Genomic DNA, 24,999 nt, shown 5'->3' with positions numbered 1-24,999 from the left:
CACACTCGGCCCGCCCAGCCCTCTGCGCCCCCAGCCCCATCCCGTCCCCCGGCCCCGCTCAGGGCCGCCCCGGGCCGGCTCTCGGCGGGCCGGTCCCGGGGCGCTCCCCCGGGGCTGCCGCAAGCCCGGCCCTCCCCGTATGACTCCCTTGACGTGCGCTAGCAAATGGGAGCGGGGAGGGGTGTTGCTGCCTGTCTGCCACTTGTTGCAAAAAAAAAAAAAAAAAAAAAAAAAAGAAGAAAGAGAGAAAGAAAGAAAAGAGGGAAAAAATCCCACCCACCCTCATCTGCTGCGGAATAAAAGAAATATCGGCGGGCGCGGCGCCATGTGAGCGGCGGGCCGGGACCGGGCGGAGCAGCCGGCCGTGCCCCCCGGGACGGCGGGGCGAGCCCCGGGCGGCGCTCGGAGCCGACGGCATGGTGGAAAACCCCAGCCTGGCGGCCAAACCTGCCCTGGTGAGGGCCGGCGCGGCCGCATCGCGACGGGACGGAGCGGAGGGGCCCCGGTAGCGCGGGGGTGCACGGTGGGAGCGGGGTGGGAGCACCCCCGGTCGGACAGGGAGCGTGATGGGCGTCCCCGGCGGGAATGGGAGGAGGGTCCCGGGAGGACAAGGCGCCCGGTGGGACCGAGTGGGGCTCTCCGGCGGTTCCGGGACGGGGATCCCGGCGGGGGCGGGAGTGGAGGGCGCTTGATAGGAGACGGTTCTCGGTGGGACCGTCGGGGAGGAGGTCTCTAGTGGGACCAGGAGGGGGTCCCCGATAAGACGCCATCCCCGGTGGGACCGGGGCGGAGGTGTCCAAGCAGGACACGGGTCGCCAGAGGACCGAGGAGGGGAGCTTCTCTCAAGACAGCGACGGGGGTCCCGTGTCGGAACTGCCCCCGGTGGGAGCAGGGAGGGAGCATCGCGTAGTAGCGGGGATGAGGTCCCGGAGGGCCGGGTCTCCCGTGGGGCAGGGCGCCTGGCGGGAGTGGGGAAGGTGCCGGGTGGTCCCGGGTGCCGCCACCGGTGCGGCGGCAACTCCGCGCCCAACTTTTGGGCAGGGCCCCCGGGAGCAGGGGGAAGAGCGGGTGTGGTGGGGGGTGCTTCCTCCCTTCCCTCCTCCTCCGGCGGCGGCGCTGAGGCCGTGCCCTGTGCCCGTAGCCGGCTGCCCCGCCGCGGGGGCCGGGGGCTGCGGGGGGACTGCGCTTGGCGGCGGTGATGGAGAGCCTGCAGAGGCAGCAGGCGGCCCGCCTGGCCCGCGGGCCCGACGGCGCTCCCCGACGGCCCCCGGCCGAGCCCGGCCCCGACCCCGAGCCGCCGAACGCCGCTCCCCGCCGCCGCCCGGCCCCTAGCCCGCGGCCGCCGCCCGCCGCAGGGGAGGAGGAGGAGGAAGAGGAGGAAGAGGAAGACGAGGAGGAGGACGAGGAGGAGGAAGAAGGGGTGCCCCACGACCCGCCGCCCCCCCCGCACCACGAGTGGACATACGAGGAGCAGTTCAAGCAGGTAGGAAGGATTTGCCGCACCGGCACACTGGCACCAGCACTGGCTCCTCCAGGCAGGCATCCCCGGTGTCCCCCAATAGCTCTGAAACTCGGAGTTCAGCCCTCTCTGAATGGATGCTGCTTATGCTTTCCAATGCCCCCAGACCCTATCTGCATCCCACCTTAAGTGGGCAACACCACTGCTCCAGGCACCATCTCAGTCCCGTTCCAAGCTGCCATTGCCAGTACCCTCATTACCCCAGACATTATCGCCATGCCACCCTAAATGGGAACCCCCCAGCCCCCCTCCATTGGCCCCAAACTGCATCCCAGGCAAGTACAGTCAGTGCAAAACAGCGACCCTGTCCCAAAGCCCCATCCTGCCCTAAATGTGTATCTGCAAATGGTCCTCACTTGCCCCTGTCCCTGAGCCCTGTCGCACCCCAACAGGTACCCTCATGTGCTCCCCATCTCCCTGCCTCCAAGCCCTATCCTACTCTTGCTTCATGTCCTCCACTTCCCCCATGTTCTTTATGCCTGTCCCCAGGACCTGCAGCGTGACAGGGTGCCCAGGGTCCAGGCACCTCTTTGTGCCCACCATGAGCCACACGTGCTCCATCCCTGGTGCTTTCCATGATGGGCAAAATGGGGTGACCTCTGTCCATGGAAGTTTTGCAGAGGCAGAAAAGAGCAAGGGCTCCGGTGTGTGGTCACCCCAAGAAGCCAGCAGGCTGTGGAGCCGAGCTCCTTCATCTCTCCACGAGGGCCAGGGCATATTACGGCTCGTCAATGCTGCTCATTGATTTCCTACACTGGCTGGAGGGAGCAGCGCGTTGACCCCGTCACTTCACTCCTGACAGGCATAGGGGAGATCCCTGTGTCACAGAGATCTGGCACAGGGACGGGGCTCCAGGGCTTATATGTAGGCTGGAGGAAGGCCTCTGTGTATTTAATAATGTGCGCCAGTGCATGGATCCTGTCCCTGCTGGGTTGCACAAGTCCTGGTCCACATGTGGTGGGTGTTTCTTGGTGCACAGGTGTGAGTGTGGATATGAGTGCGAATTGCATGGTGCCAGGTCAGGTTTGCACTCCCAGTGTGTTCAGCTTCATCGCAGGGCAAGAGAGGGGTGATGTTGGTGGCTGTGTGGGTGACAGGGAGGACGCAACAAGGGGATGGAGCAAGCAGAGATGTCCCCACGCAGATGGCATGTGGCTTTTTGGGATGGCACTGCTTAGGGGACGGTAGGATGAGAGGATATACTGTCTCATCCACAGTGGCACAGGCAGGAGGTGATGAGGACAGCAGCAGGGACTCGACTTTCAGGTGCTGTGGGGCCATGCCTCTGCCTTTCTTGTTTTGAGACAGCACAGTGTGGTGTTATTCAGAGGGTCCAGGGCTCACCAGCCTGGGCATGCTCCTGTAGGGCAGCAGGTACGGATGCAGGTAGAGTGCAGGCAGCACGTGCTCCACAGCCATGCTCAGCGTGGCTGCCAGCACCCGATGCTGCCTGGAAAGCAACCTGGGGATGTTCAGGGTGGGTGCCCTGCATAGGCCGAATAGCTTGTCTGGGAAGTGTTACGTTACACCCTGCTGCGCAGAAAAAGGCTGACTGTCCGGTTCCCAGCGTCAGCTGGGAGGTAGGAAGCAGCTCCTCCCTCCCGGGCCTGGGTAGGCTTTACACAGAGAAAGCATCCCTGGCATTTCTTGTCCCTCAGACTCACGCCCTGCCCTGGCTGGGGCTGCCTGTGTTCTGCATGCAGGGCAAGAGCAAAGCCAGTAGCATGGTGGGAATACTGGGAATGGATGGCAGGGGACGTCGGTGTGAGGGGATAAATCCTGCCACCAGTTCCCAGGGCGAGAGCTGGCTCCTTGCTTGCTTGCTGTCTTTTTTCTCCAACCCTGATTGTAAAGGCAATGAGTCCCTACTCTGGAGACCCACATGTGTGTTTTCCACCTGGTAGCATGTCCCAGTCAGCCTAGGGGACAGGAGGATGTCCTTTATGTTCAGTGCCCCCAGCATGCACAGGGACAAGAGGACCCTTTGCCTCTGGGTTGCTCATAAGGGACGGGACAGGGAGAAGAGTAAGGAGTTACTGGGACCAACTCTTTGTGTGATGCTGCACTCTATAGGGTGGCAGTTTGGGGCAGGCTGCAGTGCTGGCTTGTATTGGGGACTGCAGGCTGGCTGTCACTTCTGTCCTTCCCCTGTGATCATCCAGGAGGGGACGTGCCCCTACATGGGAGGGGACATACCCCTGCTTGGGAGCGATAAGTCCCCCCTGCCCCTGGTCCCTCCCCAGGCTGCAGGGCTGTGCCTCGTTCAGCCTGGAAAACAGGTTTTCTGCTCTCGGCAGGGGCTGAGCGGGGAGGGTGGCCATGTTCCCGCTTTCGGAGGTTTCCTAGGGGATGGGCTGTGATCCTGTGAGGCATGGAAGGTGGCATGTGCCTGCTCGGAAGCTGTCTGGGAACTAGCAGTGGGGGTTGTGGAGTGAGGGAGGGACCCTGGGGGAGCTGGGGCTCTGTCTCTCGCCGGGACCCCCTTCTCAAAGCTGCCCCCATCCCAGTGCGGTACCACTGGCATCAGCCAGCATGGGTCATGGAGTCTCTGTCCTTGCTGTCATCCTCCAGGGTGGAAGGGACAGCTAAGTGAATGGAGACCCCCAAATCCAAGCTGGTTTGAGGAGGGTGAGCAAGGATCCACTCCCCAGGCTTTCCATAGCAAGGAGATAGCCTGGATGGGGGTGCTATGGCAGGGGGTTTGCCATGCAGCGCGGTGGTGCTAAAAATGGGAGTAGAGCTTGAGGCTGCAGTGGAGAAGCCCATTTGAGGGTTAACAGGTAAATGCTGCTTCGCCGCGGGAAGCATTTTGGGGAATCATCCCGTGTGTTTGCCCTGGTTATATATATTTCCTGAGGCGCCAGTTTGGGGGGGCTGGCGGGACCTTTGCTGTGATCTGGAAGGGCTGCTCTGATGTTACGAGTTTGTGAGACCCCCTCACCCCTGCCTCTTGCATCAGCCCCCGGCGCCAGCGTATGTACACTTGATAAGGACACATGGGTAGAGACCTGGGCAAAGGTCTGGGAGGTCTCCCGAACTCAGCACTGCAAGGGGGACCCAGCTCTGGCATGGGGGGCACCAAACAGGGTCTGACTATATGCTGCCCTTGAGCCCTCATTTCCCTGGGGATGGGGACATCACCAAGCTGTGATGCTGAAATGCTGCATCACTCATTTGACTTAGACGGCACAGGGAAGAGCCTGGTATTGCTGGTGCCAGCTTAGCCTCATTTTTTCAGTTTTCCCCCAGACAAGCCATGCATATATGTGGGGACAGGTGTCATCATTTCTTTCAGCTTATGGAAGAGCAGCACCAGGACATGGGGCTTGCTTCTCTATCCCCTGGCTCTTCCCAGAGGTGGCACCACAGGAAGGCTCTGGGAAGGAGGGACTCAAACACCTGGGTTTCGTCCCCAGCCTTCTGGCAGCAAAGTGTTTGCTGGCCCCACTGGCTTGTTCAGACCTGTTCAGCTGGGGTTGGGGTGATCAGGAACCCCCCAAAGCTTCTTCCTCCCAGCCCAGGAGCAGCTGAGGGAGGTGTCAGCCCCAGACAACCCTTGTGAAGCTCTCATGTGTCTGGTAGCATCAGTGGTTAATTGGGGGATGTCTGGCTTTGCTAGCAGCTGTTTGTCATCATCCTCAGCCACCCTCAGCATGGCTGTTCCTCCTCCAGCCATGGTGCTGCTCCTGCCCTGTCTGTCCCTGCTGCCAGCCATTGCTTCTTGCACCTGCCTGCCCTTTCTATGCATCTGGGGGGGGCTCGCTGGGCATGAATGCATGCGCTGGCATCTCAAAGTCTGGAGGAAAGTGCTTCAGGTTGGCTGCAGCCCTCCTTGTGCCATGGATCTGCACCACATGCCTCGGAGTTATCCCAAAATGGGGCAGAAGGGACTGTGATGCTTGCCCTCCTGCCTGCACCACCACAGCTTTCTCCTGCTGTCTTGTCACTGTGTGCCAGGGGGTGGGGGTGGCTCAGGAGGGAACCCTAGTTAGGATGAGGTGATCTCCCTGCCCCAGCTCCCCCCACCTCCTGCACATCTTTAACCCAGGTGCAGCAACAACAGCCGCAGGGCTCGCAGGGCTAAATTAGAGGGTCTCTGGTTACACTGTAGGAAGGGGGTGGGGGTGGCAGAATGGATGGATGTGGTGTTTGCTCCAGGCGTGCCTGCTTGTAAGCTTCTGAAAGGCAAACCTGCAGGCAGAGCTCTGCCCTAGGGCTGGGACCACCTGCAGCGGAGAGGTGGCAGTGGCAAGGGTCGTCATGCTAATCTCCAACAGCAGCAGCTCCGGCATGAGTTTGGGGGCACAGGGCAGGAGCGAGGAGCTGCTGGGGTACATCTGGGAGTGTTCTGCTTATGTGCGTGCATGTAGACCAACGTGAGTGTATGGATCCATATAGATGTCCATGTAAGCATAGGCGTGTGCCAGTGTGTATCTCAACCCATGTGAGTGCTGATGGGTGTGTGTGTACCCATATTGGTGTTCACATGTGTGGGTATCCCTGGAAGACCCCGTGTGTGTGTATGGATCCGCCTAAGTGCCCAAATGTGTGTGTGTACCCCTGGGAGTGCTGGTAGGTGTATATGGACTTCTACAAATGCACAGGTGTGTGTGGATGTGGCCACATTGTGTATGGACCTGTATGTGTGTACAAGACCATGTGTGTGCCCACATGTGTCTGAACACATCCATGTGTATCTATAGGGATGCATGTAGTGTCCCAGTGTGCATGGGCACTCCTGCACATGCATGAACCAGTGTCTCCACATGCAGAACCATGTGGACCCACGGGTGTTTGAGGCAGGACTTGGGGGCTGAGCCCCACTCCACGACCACCCTTGTGCCACTTGTCCAAGGCCACACTGCTGAGCAGTCCTGGTGGGTGCCAGCCCCCTGCTCCCAGCCCTGCTGCAGTCTGAGAGATGCTGAGAGCCTTGGTGGCTGATGTGACACCATCTCCTGACCGGATAATCCCAAGGGCTTGGGATCAGGGACTCCAAAGAGGAGGTGTAAAAACTAATCAAATATGTGAGAATAAAGGTACTGCAGGTGGGAGAGGAGTGCCAGCAGGAGCGCCATCCCAGAATTAGATGTGAGCAGGGAGTTTGGGGGTGGAGGGGGGATATAACCCCTTGGTGAGTTGGGTCTCCTTGCTAATCTACTCACTGGGTTAACAGTGGAGGTAAATCCCCTGTGCAGGCAGCAGGGTGGGCAGACCTGTGGTGGGGAGAGGGAATCTGGTCCCACAGGCTGCCCATGGGGGTTTGCAGCTGCATAGGGTGTGGGAGTGAGCTCAAGTGTGCTTGGGGGTCAATGTGCACCAGGGACAGTGTGTATAGGTGGTGTGTGAGCATGCACCAGGGTGAGAATGTGTAGGGAAATGTATGAGCATGCACAAGAGGGGTGTGTGTGCAGAGAAAGTGTGCACAAAGGCAATGCATAGGGGATGTCTGAGCATGCACAGCAGGTGTGTATGTGTGCACAGGGAGAGTATACAGGGGATGTTTGAGTGTGCACAGAATGTGTGTGCAAAAGGAGAGTGGGCATAGGGGGTGTGTGAGTGTGTAAAGGTGATGGATGAATGTGCACAGGGAGCGTGTGTGCACAGGACCAGTGTGTAGCAGACGCATGAGCATGCATGGAGGGGCTGTGTCTGCAGAGGGAAAGCATGTATAGGGGCTGTGAGCATGCACAAGGGGGCTGTTTGCACCAGGAGAACGTGCCTGGGGGTTAGTGTGCATAAGGAGAGCACGCACACAACGTGTGTATGTGCAGAGCAAGCCAGGGGCTGTGTCAGTGTGCAGGTAGGGGTGCACTGGGTGTGAGAGCATGCACAGAGTGTGCTGGGTTCTGTACATGGCAGCTGTGGACACCTGTCACCTGTGGCACAGACCACACACCCAGGATGCCCATGTTGGTGAGGCTGCTTTCCCCTGCTGCAGGCTGCAGTTTGAGGCTGCTTTGTCCTGGATCTGGTGATGGGGTGGGATCGAGCACCAGCCCCAGATGCCCTTTCTGCTCGGGCAAGCAGCTCTTCTGGCAGCAGCAGCAGGGGACGGGGTCTCCAGCGTGGGAGGTGCCACCAGCCCTTCCTGCCCCATTGTCCCTTCAAAGCAGCCAGAGGAAGGGGATGGGGCTAGTGGTGCACAAGGTGGTCACTGAGCACCCAACACTCATCCCAGGCATTTGCACAGCCCCCCAGGTGTGCACCCCTATACTCGCCTCTTCCTATGTGTGTGTGCACGAGCAAACCCCCGGTGTGCAAGCACATACCTCTTGTGCGCACCTAGGCACGTATAGTGGGTGTACGCCTGCATGTCCCTCGGGGGACACCTGGGGTGGTTCTGAGACTGGAGGGGGGTACCCTGGCTCTTGCAACCCCGGGAGGGATGGAGGAGGAGGCAACATGGAGAGGGAGTCAGGGATGGAAAGGAAGGCAAGGATAGAGGGGGAGGTGGCAGCATGGCAAGTGCCGGAGGGTCAGGGAGGTTAACCTGAACAAATCCCCTCATTGACTCCCTGCCTGTTCAGCCATGAACAAGTAACAAGGGGCCGGGCGTGGGGGCGCGCACTCGCTGTGAGCTGGGACCACCCCTCGTGCCACAGCCCCCAGACAGACGGATATAGGATGGTGGGATGGGGCTGTGAACAGTGCCTGTGGTGGCCTCCGGACATGTGGCTTCAGCCCTCTGGTGAGCCATGCTGGCGCCCCGTGCCTCAGTTTCCCTTCCTGCAAAACCCATTGAGGAGGCAGCTGGGAACTGTGTGAGACCCACCCTTTCAGCCCAAGAGCTGGGCTATGGGCAGGGGGCTGCTGTCCCAAGGCCAGCGCTGCCAGCAAACAGTCCCTCACCTTGCGCAAAGCCAGGTTAATGTTTGCAGCAGGCAGCTCTCCTGGGAGTGACGGCGCCCGCCACAGAGTGGAGGGGGGCATTTTAATGACCTGCCGGATCTGCCGCATTATCAGCGCTGATTAAACCTGCTGCTCTATAAAGCACCGTTAAATATTAAGCATGATGAAAGGTGTTGAGGGGGGAGCTGCAGTGCTGAGAGAGGGCTCTGAATGGGGGTGTCCAGCTGCAACAGTGGGGTACCGCCGAGGCTGCAAATGTTGAGGCAAGGGAGAACCCCAGCACCCATGGGGGCTTTAGGGTCAGGGGAGCAGCACCCCCCTAAGAGCTGGCAGTGCTTTTGAATGTAGCTGGCGTTCGGGCAAAGCCATCACGTAACCATTAACTTATTAATGGCTGGCAGTGGAGGCGAGCAGTGGCTCACAAGGTCAGGGGGTGGTTTGTGCCCAGCGGGGAGTGAGATGACCCCAACCTCCAGTAAGGGGGACGGGGAGGGGACCCATGAGCCCTCAGCTCCTTTACATTGTGGCCCGTGGCTGGGGAAGCACTGGGGGGCTCTGGCCATGGCCACTTTTGGGGTCCTTGCACCCACGGGTGCATGGTGCTGTGCATCGACCTGGAATAGCCATTTCCTGTGGTTGCAAGCCTGCAGGGTAAACTGAGGCACCAATGGCTTTCCCATCCTGCCATCCCATCAGGACACTGGGGCAGGGGGAGATGGTGTCCAGGTACCTGACCTTGCAGTGTCTCCCTGGGGAAGGAGCTCAGAGGTGCCAGTGATGTTCTAGAGAGGTGCAGGAACCCCAAAATAGCCAGGCAGCGGTTGACCTCCCACGGCATGCAGCTGCACCTCGGGAAGCTTGGGGGATGCACAGGGACGAGCCTTGCCTGAGCTCCCTGCGTGCACAGCAGCCAGATGGAAAAATTAGCAGTGTGGCTAATCAATGTGGTGCATATTAAGCGGCTCAGGGTTGGCGGGGGGGATGCGAGGTGGGGGGGAGCCGAGCAGGATCCGGGATCGATGTGACTTGTATTAAGTGGATTAAATCCTGGTTGCTGATCTGAGCCCTGGCTGCCAGCAGGAGGTGGCAGCTGAGCAGGGGCAGCGGGGGGTCCTGCTGCGATCACTTCCCTTGGCAGCAGCTCCTCGGGGGGTGTGTGGGGGAGCTGGCTGGGGCAGAGCAGCCTGGAGATACCTGAGGGGTGGCTTAGCACATCACCACAACCTTCCTCTGTCTAGGGGACCTGCTGGTCATTGGGGTGCTGGGGACCCCAGCTCCAGCCCTGTGAGCCCCCCAGCATCTCCCAGATTACTGAGAGGTGCTAACAATGTTATTTAACCACATTGGAGAGTCAGGGGGAGGCACAAGGTCTGTTTGGGTGCCTTTAATAAACCATGTTTGACCTGTTGACCTTTAACCTGCCCAACAAGCCCCGTTATCCCCATCCCTTAAGGAATAAAGATGTCGTCATGGCAATGGGATAATGGGAGGGAGCGGGGTCCTTGGAGCTGCACCCAGGGTGGGGTGGAGATGAGGAAACCCTGTTCTGGACCTCTATCAGCACCCAAGCGGCAGTGCCGGGTGGAGGTGGGGCAGTGCTGGAGGTGCTCTGGCTTTTGGGGGGGTGAAGCACCATGGATGGGATCCCCAAGGTTGGCAGAGCAGAGCTGCGCTGTGCATTGGCAGAATATTGATCCCGAGGCTTGACAGTTTAATACTTCTGTTTATAGAGGAATATAGTTACATCGATGGCGTTAAATGAGTTACTAATTATATCAATACAAACACGATTAAAAGGGTCCTTGCTCATAGGTCACTGCAAGCAGGAGCCGCTGCTCATGTTGCACAACTGCCCCTGGGCAAGGCCTGCCCGGCTGCTCAGAGGTGCACGGTGGGGAGATGCTCTGGGGTGGTGCGTGCCCCTGCGGGGTGGGGTTGTCCGTCTGCGGGGTGTGCTTGTCTGGGGTTGTGCACACCTGTCTAGAGTTGTGTGTGTAGTGTGAATCTGTGTGTGCCTGTCTGGGGTTGTGTTTTCCAGTCTGGGATTGTGCTTGTCTGTGTCAGGTTGTCCATGCATGTATAGGGCTGTGTATGGGCTTGTGCATCCCCGTTTGGGGTTGTAAGTGCTTGTCTGAGGTTTTGTGTGCACATACAGGGTTGGGCGTGAGCATATGGAGTTGTGCATGTCCATCTGGGGTTGTGCATGCACATCTGGGGTGCATGCCCATGCAGGGCTGTGCACGTATGTGTGGGGCTGTGCCCACTCACGCGGAGTTGTGTGCACCCATAGGAGTCTGTGCATGCTATCTGACCCAGAGTTGTGTCTGCTTGTAGGAGGCTGTGCACATCCAGACGCACTTGTATGTGCCTGTGTAGGGATTTGTGCCTGTGTGGGTGGTGTGTGCATGTACAGGACTATGCACACTTGTATGATGTTCTGTGCACCCTCACAAGGTTGTGCATACTGATGCAGGGCTGTGCATGCTTGTGGAGGGTTGCACATGCCTGTGCAATATTGTGTGTGTCCCTGGGGACATGTGTGTGCGTGTAGAGGGTTGTGCACACATTTGTATGGAGTTGTGTGTGCACATTCTTGTGGGGTTGTGTGTACCTGCGCAAGGTTGTGCACACTCATGTGGGCTTGTGTGAGCCCATACAGGGTTATACATGCCTGGGTTGAGCTGTGTGTGCTTGTGTGAGCTTGTGCACACCCATGTGGGGTTGTGTCAACCTGTGTGGAGTTCTGCATACCCACCTGAGGTGCGCATGTCCCCACAGGGCTTGTGTATGACCTCGGCAGGCTGTGATCTGTCACTTAGTCCCTAAACAAGGCGGGAGGGGACCATGGTGCCCCCCCTGCAAGAACCCTGGTTAGGGAATGGAGCTGGCTCCTTTCTCAGGGCTGGGAGTGTCTAGGGGTCCCTCCATAACTGGAGGCTGTAACAGGCCACTACCCATGGCATGCCTGTGAACCTGCGGTGCCTGGATCCCATTTCCAGCCTTGTCTGGGACCCAACCTGCCCTCATCAGCAAGAGTCCCCCAAACCCACCTCTTCTCCATCCTGAGCATCCCCAAATCTCATAGGATGCTTTGTGCATCCTCTGTTACTTGGTTCCACCCTTGCCTCCACTTAAAAGCTGACCTTTGCTCCCTGTTTGATGTAATGTGTTTTTGCATCTTGGGGCCCCACAGATAAAAGGTTAGAGGTTAATAAATGGTGAAAAAATAGATCCCAGCGCTTGGAGGCTGCACCTGTTTCAGAGACTGGAGGCAGTGGTGGCATGTGCCTGGTGGGATCCTGCCTGCTGTGGTGGGAGGAGAAACATGAGGGGTCCCCAAGGACCTGATGGAGATATGGGTGCAGAAGCCCACCCACTGGGTTGACCCCTGGCGATGCGGTGGCTTTGCCCTGCTGTGGGATGGGTAGTGGTTGCCTCCTTCGGGGGGGATTTGCTCCTTCTTTGATAAGCCAGGAGATCCAGGGGCTGGAAATGTGCTTTGTGTGGAGCAGTTTGGGTCAGAGCCCTCTTGCAGACGGGGACAGGCAGGGAAATGCAGGCAAATCCTATTGTACACAGCCATCCCAGGGCAAAAATCAAAGCAGTCCCTTGGAGCTCTGCTCTGAGCCTGACCTTGGTACTGTAATCAATGTCTTGAGGTGCTCCTGGGAAAGTACAGGTGATGGGAATGAGTGGGGCAGGGTGGAGGGGAGGGACAAGGTGCTGGCACCAAAGGATTGGGACACCTGAGCACCCTGCTTGCAAGGATGACGTGGGCAAGTGGCATCCAGAGGACAAGGAAGGGGCAGGGGTGGAGCACTGTGGAGTGGATCAGAGCCCTGGGTGCAGTGAGAGACAGGCAGCGGCACCCATAGAGTAGGTTAGGGATAGGCAGTTAGCACCCATCTGTTAGACAAGGGACAGGCAGCTGGCACCCATGTCTTAGGTGGGGGACTGTGTTAGATTTGTCCATCTGGTGATGGAGACTGTGGGGTGTCTGTAGGAGCACCCCTGCATCACTGTGTGTCCCCATGTGCCCCCATCCCTGCATCCCCACATCTCCATGTCCCCCAAGTCCCTGCATCCCCACATCCCTACATTCCCATGTCCCCACATCCTGCATCCCCATATCCCTGTATTCATGTGTCCACATCACATCCCTGCATCCCCCCATCTCCATGTCCCCCCAGTGTGACACCTCCCCACAACCCAGCTCCCTTTATCTGCTCGGTGAATGATGTGCTGTGTGGAGGGGGGACGCTCCCTTTCTATTGGTTTTTAACGGCCTTTTCCAGCACAATTGTTTTTTAAACGACTCTATTTTGTGCCTGACTTTGTTTTCCAGCTTGCATTTCTTTGTATATGTTTTGGAAATCCATTCTGGACTGCTGAGTTTTGTTTCTTTTCAATGGCTTTAAATTCTTACCAGGCTCGCTGGGAGGAATTGGTGTCTATAGCGCCTTCGATTGGTGCTAATTTTTCCTTCATGTGCTCTGACTTTTACTGCTGGGCCATCGATCTGACGGGCTCCAATTTGTCATGGTCACCCAGGCGCTGTGCTGGAATCAGGCAAGCCCTGGCTTTCGCACGGAGTTGGCGCTTCGTGTCCCTGGTGTAGGGGCAGCGCTTGCCGCCCTGGTGCTTTCTGTCAGCTCAGCCTGGGGGATTGTGTCTGTGTGTCCAGAGATACATCCATCCAACACACATAAGTATCTGCAGAGCCGTATGTGTGCATCAGTGCAACCACATGCACACTCACTGGCTTGCACACGTGTCAGTGCTGCCACAAACTTACTGGGAGAGATGAGCACCAATGTCAGCATGCACACAGCACCGCACTCACCATTTTGTGCTTGTGCACTTGCACACAGTGCACGCACATCTGGCTTTGCACACACGCACTCACTGTGGTAAGTCCTTGTGCCATGCAGGGACATGGCGCTGCTGTGTTCACACCCCGGTCCCCGTGTGCAGCTGAGGAAGATGGACTTGGAGTCCACCTGCGCATCCAGGGAAGATGGCTTTGGGGTCACCATGCTCAGCTGGGGGAAGAGGGTTTGGGAGCATGTCCCTTTGCGGAGACGCCTCAAGCTGTCCTCTGCCATTGATTAGTCCTCAACTTGTGGTGACACAGCTTGAGCCATGCTTATCAGGTCATCAATAGCCCTGCCAACCCAGCCAAGTAGGGCAGCCCTGTCACTTGCAGCTCCCTTGCCAGCAATCAGCACTGTGGTCCTGCCAGCTCGTCCTGCCCTAGGACAGCACCAGCATCTCCGCTGTGCAGGTGGATGTGTGTCCCTGCAGAAGAGGATGTGGATCCCACGCTGGCATCTGCTGAACACCAGCAGTGCGCAGTGCTGGAGGCTGCTGAGCCAGACCAGAGCTGAGTATCTCAGTCCCAGGGCCCAGCCTGGGATCCCAGGATTTGCTGCTGCACCATGTGTATAGTCATCATCTTCCTGTTTTGAAACACTGTCATCCCTCTATTTAGAGAGGCAAGGGGCAGGGGAACACGGGGCACAGATGCAGCATCTCTGCAGCAAGGGTGAAAAATAGTCAGTGGTGTGTGGGGAGCCCACTCCAGGCCGTATGCCCAGATAGATCCCGGTACTGCCAGCACGGAGGGTGCACCAAGGGATTCTGTCCATGGCGCAGGGAGATCCTCTCATTGCCAGCAGAGCAGGCAGGTAGGGCAGGGGTGATGCCGGGCTGTGGCACGGGCATGGTCCTGCCCCCAGCGCTGCCCTCTCTGCCTCACGCACCCACATGTGCCGGTAGCACTGACCCCACTCTCTTCTGCCCCCAGCTCTATGAACTGGACGAGGACCCGAAACGGAAGGAGTTCCTGGATGACCTCTTCAGCTTCATGCAGAAGAGAGGTAAAGGTGGGTGGCTTGGGTGGGCATCACTGGTACCCCTGCCTCAGCTGCCGGGGGGGCTCATGACACAGTCCACTCAGGCTAAGAGGTGCTATGGGTCTCTGCAAGCCCCCTAAGAAGGTCCTGCTGTGCCTCCCACCCCCATCTCCTACACATGCACAGGCACATGTGTAAACTCACACCCATTTGCCCCCGTTGCCTCAAGCTAACCCCCCTCAAGGGGTGCCTGCTGGCTGGAGCGGCTCGCCTTGGCTCCCCCAAGCTGGGGCTGGTGGTGATGCCAGTTGTTGATGCCCGTTAGTGACGCCCTTTAGCCATGCCCAGCAGGGATGCCCACTGTCAATGCCCCATGGGAAGTGGAGACAACCATTGGCAACACCCGTTAATGATGCCCATTAGCAGTGCCTGTTGGCAGGAACATACAGTTGTGCCTGGTGGGGATGCCCTTGGCAGTGCCCATTAGCAATGCCCATTATGACTCCCCTTTTGCAGTGCCCGGTGAGGATGCTCATTACCAATACCTCTTAACGATGCCCATGATGCTGCAGGAGGGGGGGGTCAGCAGTCTGGGCAGCACTGGGCACCCAGGGGTTAAGGGCTCTCCAGCCGGCCCAGCCGCATCGGAAATCTTTGCAATCGGCATGGGGGGCCAAGCTGGCTCCTGGGGACTCAATAAATGCTTTAACCTTCGCCCTCCCTGGCCGGGCCTGCGACAATTAAAAGTTGGCGAGCGCGGGCGTGTGGCCGGCTGTATTAATTAGAGCCTTTTGCTGGTGTGTGGATTAATGAACATGCCGCTCAATAGCCAGTAAACCCCAGGCAGAGGTTAATGCTGAGCTAATTAACACGGAAAGGCTGAGGGGGGTGCAGGAGCAGTGGGGCTGGCTGTGCGTGGGGCGAGGGTGGGCAGAAAGGGGCATTTGCCCCCCAGGCTTATGCCCGTGTGAAGGGTAGTGGGGGTACCCACTCACTTGTGGGGCAGCAGTGGTTGACTTTTGGGTCAGGCTGAGACACCATGAACTCATTTCACTCAAGGTTGCGCTACAGGGCACTGGCATCGCTGTGGGGCTCACACCGGAGCCTGGCTAGAGTTGTGTTGGGGGGCTGGGTACCACATCATGGGTGCCCCCTGGTCCCCTGGGCCCTGGTGTGGGGCTGTGGGGAGTGAGTGGGAGCATCAGTGCTGCCTTGGCCCCCCAGCATCCGTCAGCTGCAAGATTCATGGGCTGTTCCACGGCTTCATTATCTCTCTCTCCAGAGCTAATTAACTCCCTCGCCATTGGGGCCAGGGCTAATTAAGCAAGTGCCTGGTGGTGCAGGGAGGAGGGAGGGAGCTTCCTTGTGCATGCTGCTCCTCACCTCTCCGTGTCCAGCCATCCTGCTCCTGTCCCCTCCAACATGCACCTCCTCTGAACTGGTAGCATCTGCCCGGGGAAGGCAGGCGGGTGTGCGGGCTCGAGTGTGCGGGTATGGGCGTGCAGCTGCGGGTGTGCTTGCGCTTGTTGGAGGAGTGGGGGATTTTGAAGTTGGGTAGCAAAGAGAAAGTAGACAGAGGGGCCGTGGGACAGTGACAGCATCCTAGGGGTCATTGGAAGCTTGCTGAGAATCAGCACCCATGAGCCAGTGTGAGTGCTGCTGCGGCACCCAGGGGTGTACAGACAGGGGCTGTGACCCCCGGGCTGTGTCCCTGAGGTGGCAGTGGGCTAGAGAGGATTGATGTTTCTGAAGTGAGCCCTAATGAAAGGGGCCTTGTGTCCCCCACTGTCTGTCGGGGCATTTGTCAGTGAGGTGGAAAATCAGCAGGGCTGAAATATGGGATGGGGACAGCCCTGCTAGGAGGGACATCAGGGACGCCGTGGCAGGGACACACAGGTCCAGTGGCAGGTGGACGTGAACACTGGAGGGGGTCTGGAGGAGCAGGGGTGAGATGGGGGTGACGGCGTCACCCCCATCAGATATGGGGTGCAGACAGTGAGGCACCTCATCCCTGTGCTCCAGCCTCCGTGGCACTCCCGAAAGTGGTGAGCTGGATTGTAGGGGGGACTAATGATGCTTTTGCTCCCTGGGGGGTTTTACAGGGCCCCAGTTCCCCCACCAAGAGAAGGGCCTGCTGATAACATGGGGCCATTAATCAATCAAGGAGCTAATTGCAGCACCACAATGGCTGCATCACCTCCCTGGGCTTTTGTGCTGCTCATCCCAGCCGGGGCTGGGGCCATCACTCTGCAGGGACGCAGACAGGTCTCTTTGTCAGTGGGACGGGCACCAGCCGCCCGCCCCATGCAGCCCTGAGATTAATGATGAGCCTCTTTCATTAACTGACACGGCTGGGGAGGGGGGAAGGAAAAATAAAATAAGTCCGTGGGCCATCAATCAAGGGCTGAGATCCTGCAAACTCATTATCATGTTGGGGTGATAGGAAGCCCTCGATTTGGCCCCCCTTGAGGTGTTGGGGCCAGTGCCAGCAGCCCCCAGGCAGGGCTGATGAGGGGCTGCTGGTGGAAATCAAGTCGATATCTCTGCCTTTTTCCCAGGAGGATAAACTTCTCTCCCCCTTCCTGACTGAGCAAACAACACACACACACACAAAAAAGTTAAATTAACTCAGTAAAGGAATAAAAAGAGCTCATTTTTCAGGCTTATGTGAAGAAGCCGAGCCAATATCGGGGCCATAAATTAGGAATGCTGGAGGATGGCGGTGAGTGACGGCTTTGTTTGAGGGGAGAAGCACAGCCGTGACAGCCTCCTGCAGCCAAATAGATGGCTTTCCAATACTGCCTGCACCCCACTGCCCCGCAGGAGGAATAAATACAGGGTGGGATGGGGCGGGATGGGTTCGGATGCTTTTCCCTTCTCTGCCCTGCTGTGGCCCACAGCCGCTGCCCAGACCATTGCCCTGAGACATTGTGTGGCAGAGCAGGACTGTGGGAGCTATCAGGAGGTGCTGGAAAAGTAGGGAGGGGGTTATAACCAAAGTGTGTGGCTGTGGGGACCATGCTGGTCCATGCTGGGCTCACAGAGTCCTGATGGCTCCATGTCACTTCACCTCATGGCCTCAGTGGGGTGATGATGCTAAGGGACCAGGGGTCAGGGTCTCTGCTGAGGGCATTTGAGGGTATTTGGGGTCAGGTCTCTTGAGGAGGGGCACTGAAGGCCTTTAAGCAGTCAGGGGCTGCTGGAGGGATCCGTGGGGTGAGGTGTCTGTGAGGGGGACTCATAGGGATATCCCTCTTTATGGGGCTCTGAGGGGGATTTTTAAGAGAGAGAATGTCTCCATTGGGAGGTTATAGGGTGAGTCCATCCAAAAGGGTTACGGAGAAAGTTCCACTTCAGAGAGGGTTACAGGGTGAGTCCTTTTTATAAAGTTTAGGGTGGGTCTCTTTATGGGTCTCTGAAAGGGACTTACAGAGAGATTCCTTCTAGGATGCTCTGACAGATTTAGGAGGAAGATGCTCTATAGGGAGCTCTAAGAGTTTTGAGGCAAAGACACTCTATTAAGGGGCTCAGGAGGAGGCCCTTTGCCCATCCCACTGTGTCCTCACATCCCAGCTGGCAGCATACCCATCCCCACCAACAGTTCCATCAATGGGGACCCTGTGCCAGCATGCTGGGGTCTGCCTCACTCACAGGCATGATGGAGGTTGTACCTGCACCATGGGTGCTCACCTGGGCACAGAGATGCATCTCCCCTTTTGGGGGCAGCTGGTACCTCCAGTGGCCATGGGGGCAAGCTGCGTCCCCAGGGAGTGAGGGTCCTTGTGGGCTTACCCTGTGCTCTTTTTCTCTCCTTGGAAGGGACACCCGTGAACCGCATCCCCATCATGGCCAAGCAAGTGCTGGACCTGTACACGCTCTACCGGCTGGTGACGGACAAGGGTGGCCTGGTCGAAGTCATCAACAAGAAGATCTGGCGGGAGATCACCAAAGGCCTCAACCTACCTACCTCCATCACCAGCGCTGCCTTCACCCTCCGCACGCAGTGAGTGTCCAGCCTTGGCGGCGGGCGGGGGGTGTCCACCCTGGGTGCCCCAAAGTGGGATGGAGGGATCTGACCCTTCCCAGGTGCCATCCCTACCCCAGTCCCTCTCAGTACAGGGCTGCCTGGGAGGCACATGGTGCTGGGACTCATCCCGATTCTCTCCCCGTGCAGATACATGAAGTACCTGTATCCCTACGAATGTGAGAAGCGAGCGCTCAGCTCTCCCGGGGAGCTCCAAGCTGCCATCGACAGCAACCGGCGGGAGGGACGGAGGCAGACTTTCGGCACAGCACTCTTCAACTACTCGCCGGCTGGCACCCCAACACTGCTGGGCTCCCCCAAAATGCCGCTGCCGGCTCTTAGCATTTCCACGCACAGCTGCAGCCAGCTCAGCCAAGTGCACACTATTAAGAAAGGTGGGTGAGGACCACATCTGCCCTGCAGCGGGAATTTCTCCCCAGGGATGGACACCACTGCGACAGCAGGGATGTTCCTTGTCTGCTTTGCCCTTTTTACTTGGGGAAAACAGGAACAATTTTATTTTAGTCCCCTTCTGGGATTGAGAAATTTCTCCTGGCTTTGGAGAAGGATCATGCCCAGATGCTGGGGGTGGTGGCCTATCCTGTTAGTGAGACGAAGGTGGCACCAGCTGGGGGTGGTGACATGGGGTGGTGATAGGGGGACCCGCTGAGCTCTCCCGGTCATTGCAGAGGACGGCGTGCTGGCGGCAGCGGTGCCAGGGCGCATCGCTATCCCAGTGGGACTGGCTGGCCACCACCTGGCCGCAGCTCAAGCAGCAGCCGCCTCGCAGGCAGCAGTGCTGGAGCAGCTACGGGAAAAGCTGGAGACAGGGGAGCCCCCGGAGAAGAAGGTGGCCCTGACGGTGGAGGAGCAGCAGCGGCTGGTGCAACACGCACTGCAGCACAACCTGCTGGCTGTGGCGTCCCAGTTTCCCATGAATGTCAAGATCTCCAACCGAGGTAGTGAAATGCAACACCTCATATTGGGTCACCCCAACCCCCGGCACCCCAGGAGAGAGCAGCAGCAGCTGGAGACTAGCAGGGATGCCTGGAGAGGCTGGAGCCCCTCAGCTCTCTCTTGGGCAGGTTCTTGTTTCTGTTTCTCTTCATGCTGATATCGGTATTTCCTTTCCCCAGATGACAGACAGGAGACCGCATTGAACCTGTCCACCAACGGCATTAGCAGTATCAACATGTCAATAGAAATAAATGGAGTTGTCTACACAGGTAAATAGAAGGGCCGCTTGGCCTGTGTAATTGCGGCCAGGAAATCCAATAACTTATAGCCACTGCCTGGCCAGCAAGTCCTTCCTTCAATCTGATGTCTTTACTATAAAATCCATTGTAATGAAGTGGCGGGGCCTGGGGAATGGGGGCAAGAGGAGGAGGGGGTCAGTGAGGATGGAAATTGGGCCCCAGCAGAGGCTAGCAGTGACAGTCCAAAGTGGGGGATGGATGAATGGATGGATGGATGGACAGATGGACTTGGGCTGAAAAGTGCTAAAGGGCACCTAAGGTTATGCCCCACGACAGAGCTCTCCTGCAGGTAGAGCTTGGATTTGGGGTCACCCCAATGCTGGTGTGCCCAGAGAGTCTCTGGCTGGCTGTGGGGTTGCCTGTTTGCAGAGCGTGGTGTTGGAGGCAGGGAAAATGTTGGGGTGTTTTGCTGGAGGAGAGGCTTCCAGGGTGCTGATGTGCACCTACCTGGCCAAGCAGTTGATCTTGTGCCTCACTGAGATACCCCCAATTAAAACTTATAGTTTTTCCTTCAGGACTTAAATATATAATGAACTGGAAATGGCGGGCTAATCAGCAGCCAACCAAATGGTCCCAGGCCACCACAGGGGCAGGCAGCTGGGCTAGGGGAGGCACCAAAGGTGATGTGGGGGGCTGGAGCCCCCAAAGGTGCTGGTCCCAGACTTCCCAGCCTGGGTGCCAGGCCCCATCTGGGGGCCAGGTGAGCAGAGCCCCGGCCTTAGGTTTGCCCTAACCCCTTTGCTCTCGCTCCCCAGGTGTCCTGTTTGCCCGCCGGCCCCCGGCCCCGCTGGCACCTGGTGGAGGGAGCACCCAGAGCCGCCCGAACCCTGTGCCGGCCCCGAATCCGCTGCTCCCAGCCCCGTCGCACAGCCACACTCCCACCAGCACGTCGCCGTAGGGGAGATGTCCCCCCACCCTGAAAGCAGATGCAGATATCCAGGACCTGGGGGCCTGAGCTGAGGAACCCAGCTGGGCCATCAGGCGCGATGGGGGACCCAAAGGTGCCCCGTGCTGCAGTACTGAGTTGTGTCTGCAAGGCTGTGAGCACCTATGTGGCCCCATTTTTCCCTTATCCCCACATGTGAGACCCTTTCCCTCCAAATATTGCCCCTCACACACCGTTCTTCCCAGGTGCTGCCCCCAGGTGCCCCCCCCATACAGCTCCTGCCTGCCCTGCTGCCTGGTGCGCCCCGGGCCCCGCATGCTGTGTCCCCTACACACTGCAGCCCCTATACACACCTTGATGCACGCACTGTCACCCCTATACCCACCTCAGTGCATGCACTGCAGCCCCTATACACACCTCAATGCACACAGTGTGTCGAACACATTGCCACACTCAACGCACACACTGCATCTCTTACATACTGTCTCCCCTATACACATCTCTGTGCACACTGCATTCCTTATAGAAACTCTCAATGCATATGCTGCATCCCCCATACACTGCATTCCCTATGTACATCCCTAGTGCAAACACTGCAGTCCCTATACACTGCAGCCCCTATAAAACTGTAGCCCTTATACACTGCATCCCCTCTATACTGCACCCCCTACCCACTGCAGACACCCCTACACCACCCTCCCACGCTGCTTGGACTCGCTGCCACCACCCTGAGACACCCTCAGGGTCCTGAGTGCCCTCTGGCCACCCCAGGGTGGTGGCACCTCAACCCCCCAGGTCCTCAGCTCTGGGGGTCACCCTGGGGGGCAAATACTGGGGATATTAGTGGGACTGGTGGGGGTGAGATGTGATGGGTTAAGTGGGGGTGGAGCTTATTGGGGTGGAACTTGTGTACTGGGAGGTGTTTGTTGGTGGGGGCCAGGGCAGGGAAGCCCAGCAGTGCCCCCACCACCAAAGACAGCCTGGATGCCGGGGTCCCCGGGCGGAGGGCAAGGAGATGGAGGACACCGCGCCAGGCACTCCAAACTACCTCGTTGGGGCCGGGTGGGCACCTTCCCCACCCGCTCGCACCCCTGGGTGCCAAAATAGGCGAGCGTGGGGCAACACTCACCTCTACCTCAGCGCGGGGGGGGCGGGGATCGGTACTGCCGGGCTCCCCCCCCGCACTCCCACCACAGCTGTGCCACTCTGTGTATCTATTAAAGGCAACAAACTGCGGAACCAAACCAATGTAAAGGGTGGTATGCATGACATGGTGATACCCGCCAAGCTCCAGTGCCCAACCTGAGGAGAGTTTGGGGATACAGGACAACCCCATAGCCCATGACACCCTGGGGTAGCTGCCTTAGTGCCTGAGGTTTCACAGCCCACCTCACCTTTGCCTCCAGCACAGAATTGCCTCAGTTTGTGGAGGCTCTGGTTTGCAAACAGGTGCCCTGTACCCACCAGAGCCCTCAAGCATGGGCTGGATCAGGCTGGGCACCAACTCCAGCTGTGCCAGCCAGGTCCTGGGGATGGTTGGCCCCCCAGGCTGCCCAGTAGCAGCTCACTCGTGGGTGGAGACCCCATTAGGCTGCCTGTGCCAGCCAAGGGGCACAGCAAAGGCCATGGCCATGGGTCTGTGAGGTTGCATCAGGTGAGATGCAAGCAGTGCTGGGCCAGCCTAGCACCTGGGCAGCTCCCACAGAGGCCACAGGTGACCCAGCTGGAAGCTGGAATGGAGACATGGACATGCATATGGGTGCCCATGGGTGCTCATGTGGGTGCACATGGGAAAGCATGGAGATGCACAGGGCTCTAAATCGCCACACAGGCACAGATCACCTGTGCTCCCTTGCAGAAACTCAGTGACATGCGCTAGTGTATGCATGCTCACACACAGTCACACTCGCACATACGTGTGCAAACGTGCATGATCACACGTGCACGCGTGTGCAGCCACGCACACACAAGAAAAGGCACAGGGGGCTCCCATGGGAACGGACACCCCTGCCAGCCGCAGCCATGAGGACAGGCCCACCCCTGCCACCCAAGGGGACAGAACCTTTTGTTTCAGGGGTCACCTCCGGGGACACCCCGACCCCCGGGCCCAGCCGGGCAGCTCGGGCGCTGTCCAGGGTGCTGCAGCCCGACCGACAGCCCCGGACCCGGCATCGGGGGGCATAGGGGACATGTTTGGGCATGTGGGGGGCATGGAGGGGACACGGGACCCCTTCAGAGGACCCTAGGGCTGCTCCAGGCCTGTTCGGCCAAAGGGGCCGTGTAGGTGGGTATGAGGGCGAGGAGTGTGTGAACGTGAGGTGTGGGGGTGTGTGCACAAGGGTGCAGTGGGGATCTGTGTGTGTGTGTCTGTGTGTGTGTGTCTGTGTGGCCCCACATGGCCCCGAGGTGTTAGTTCTGGGGTCGGGGTGCCAGGGCTGTGAGACAGCCAAGCCTTGGTGCAGAACTGCCACGGCACCAGCACAGCCTGACAAGCAGAGCCAGAGTAGGATCAGTGCAGCTTTAATTGGGGTCTTGTGCTCACTGTCACTGACTGGCAGAGCCGGTCACAGCTCAGTGAGCACCAGGGCCGCAGGGAGCCGGGAGGGCACACGCAGGCCCCCGTCCCCAGCTGTTACGCAGCTCAGGAGGTGATGTGTGTTGCCATGCTCCCTGGGGGGCTCGGGGACACAGCTGCTGTCACCTGAGTAACCAGCCATGATCGATGCCCACTTCTCGCATCCTGCAGGGACTGTAATTGAGCGAGAGGAAGGAGATGGAGGATGTGAGGATGATCTAGCCTAGCGAGATGAGAGCTGGATCCAGCCTCAGTGCGAGGCTGGAGGCAGGTGGCCACGACATCAGTGTGCCACCACAAACTCCAAGGACGGGGATGAGATTGAAGACCTCCTCTCAGCCCCAAGGAGCAGGGGACAGATTCACTGTGCTCTGTGCTGGGCTGCACACAGAGAGTCCTGTGGCTTCAGCCCTGCTCCAAGGCTTGTGAGTTGGATGAGACCCTAAAAGGTGGATGTCCTCCAACTCTAAAGCCCCACCAGGGGCCTAAGTCCCAGAACTGCCTGAATTTCTCACCTTGAGGAGGGTTGTTTTATCTGTGACTCTCTAGCATGGGGATTTGTGTATCTGTAGGCACTGGCCATCCAACTGGGCACAAGCCATGGTAGACCCGGTGCCCTCTAAACACAAAGCAGCATTATGTACACAGCTCCTGGCCCCTGCTGCAGCCCCCAGCCAATTCTACTAATGAAGCCATTTCTAATTGTTGCCTTTGTAGAACAAAGCACAGCACTTTCTCTCTGAAGATGCCTCTTCCACAGCTCAGCTATCGATCCTTGGGAAAAAAGGCAGAGCACACAGGGCCGCATCCTGCTCCTCCTGCCTGAGTGCTCTGCACGGCTTCTTCAGAGAGATTTGGGGGGCCACAGGGATTTCTGGGGCCCTGGGCCACACCATAGCTCCCTCCCACAGTCTGGCAGCCCCATAGGGGAGAGGGACCTGGGGATCCAGGTGGACAGCAGGATGACCATGAGCCAGCACTGTGCCCTTGTGGCCAAGAGGGCCAATGGCATCCTGGGGTGTATTAGAAGGGGGTGGTTAGTAGGTCAGAAAGGTCCTCCTTCCTCTCTACTCTGCCCTGGTGAGACCACATCTGGAATATTGTGTCCAGTTCTGGGCCCTTCAGTTCCAGAAGGACAGGGAACTGCTGGAGAGAGTCCAGCGCAGGGCAACAAAGATGATGAATGGAGTGGAGCATCTCCCTTATGAGGAAAGACTGAGGGAGGTGGGTCTCTTTAGCTTGGGGAAGAGGAGACTGAGGGGTGACTCATTTGTGTTTATAAATATACAAAGTGCGAGTGTCACGAGGATGGAGACAGGCTCTTCTGGGTGACAAACAATGGTAGGGGTAATGGGTTTAAGCTGGAACATAAGAGGTTCCACTTAAACTTGAGAAGAAACTTCTTCACAGTGAGGGTGACAGACACTGGACCAGGCTGCCCAGGGAGATTGTGGAATCTCCTACTCTGGAGACATTCAAAACCCACCTGGACACCTTCCTGTGTAACCTCATCTGGGTGTTCCTGCTCCAGCAGGGGGATTTGACTGGATGATCTTTCGAGGTCCCTTCCAAACCCTAGCATTCTATGACTCTATGATACAGCTCCCTGCAGGAAGACATCTAGAAGGCCAAAGCTTTTTCAGGCCACAAAGGGTTTTTCCCTTGGCAAGGGGCACTGGGAGGGTCCCCATAGCTCTCATTGCCAGACACACTAATGAAGTACTCACTTCAGATTATTTTGGCCTAATACCCTAGCCTGGGACCCTAATCAGGTTCCTCTGGTGCCTGGGTCACGGCAATGCAACAGCCAGCCGTGTGCTCACAGCCCAAGAGGAACAGGGACTGTCCTCCCACTTGGGGCAGCCCTGGCACTGCCGAGGTTACATGGGCATGACAGACCAGCGGCAGGCTGAGCCTTGGGCTGCAGGGAACATCACAAGGTGCTTTCAAGGATCTTGAACTTCTCCTTCTGCAGTTTGGAAAGCCTCTGGGCTTCATGGTAGGTGTTGCTATCATCGGCTTATTCAGGGAA

The 24,999-nt window shown here is 58.2% G+C and overlaps 1 protein-coding gene across 2 annotated transcripts; it reads left to right on the top strand.

The window, feature by feature from the left end:
• Positions 1–237: 237 nt before the first annotated feature.
• On the top strand, positions 238–21,636 carry ARID3C (AT-rich interaction domain 3C). Of its 2 annotated transcripts, none has more exons than XM_065047070.1 (8): positions 238–455; positions 1,142–1,483; positions 14,178–14,256; positions 18,046–18,229; positions 18,401–18,645; positions 18,940–19,209; positions 19,387–19,476; positions 20,262–21,636. In XM_065047070.1, exons 1-8 carry the CDS (start codon positions 417–419, stop codon positions 20,402–20,404), a joined length of 1,392 nt encoding a protein of 463 aa, XP_064903142.1. In that variant the 5' UTR covers positions 238–416; the 3' UTR covers positions 20,405–21,636. The 2 variants fall into 2 exon arrangements, with proteins under 2 accessions (XP_064903142.1, XP_064903143.1); XM_065047071.1 differs by having other exon boundaries at positions 241–455; positions 14,178–14,250.
• Positions 21,637–24,999: the final 3,363 nt, after the last annotated feature.

This window comes from Columba livia, chromosome Z, assembly GCF_036013475.1.
Source record: "Columba livia isolate bColLiv1 breed racing homer chromosome Z, bColLiv1.pat.W.v2, whole genome shotgun sequence".
NCBI lineage: Eukaryota > Metazoa > Chordata > Aves > Columbiformes > Columbidae > Columba > Columba livia.
This window is presented reverse-complemented; position numbering and strand designations above follow the sequence as displayed.

Coding starts and splice junctions, on each gene's coding strand:
- ARID3C (XM_065047070.1), top strand. CDS start 417: ATGGTGGAAAACCCCAGCCTGGCGGCCAAACCTGCCCTG. Junction 456..1,141: donor TGGCGGCCAAACCTGCCCTG/GTGAGGGCCGGC, acceptor CTGTGCCCGTAG/CCGGCTGCCCCGCCGCGGGG. Junction 18,230..18,400: donor GCCTTCACCCTCCGCACGCA/GTGAGTGTCCAG, acceptor CTCCCCGTGCAG/ATACATGAAGTACCTGTATC.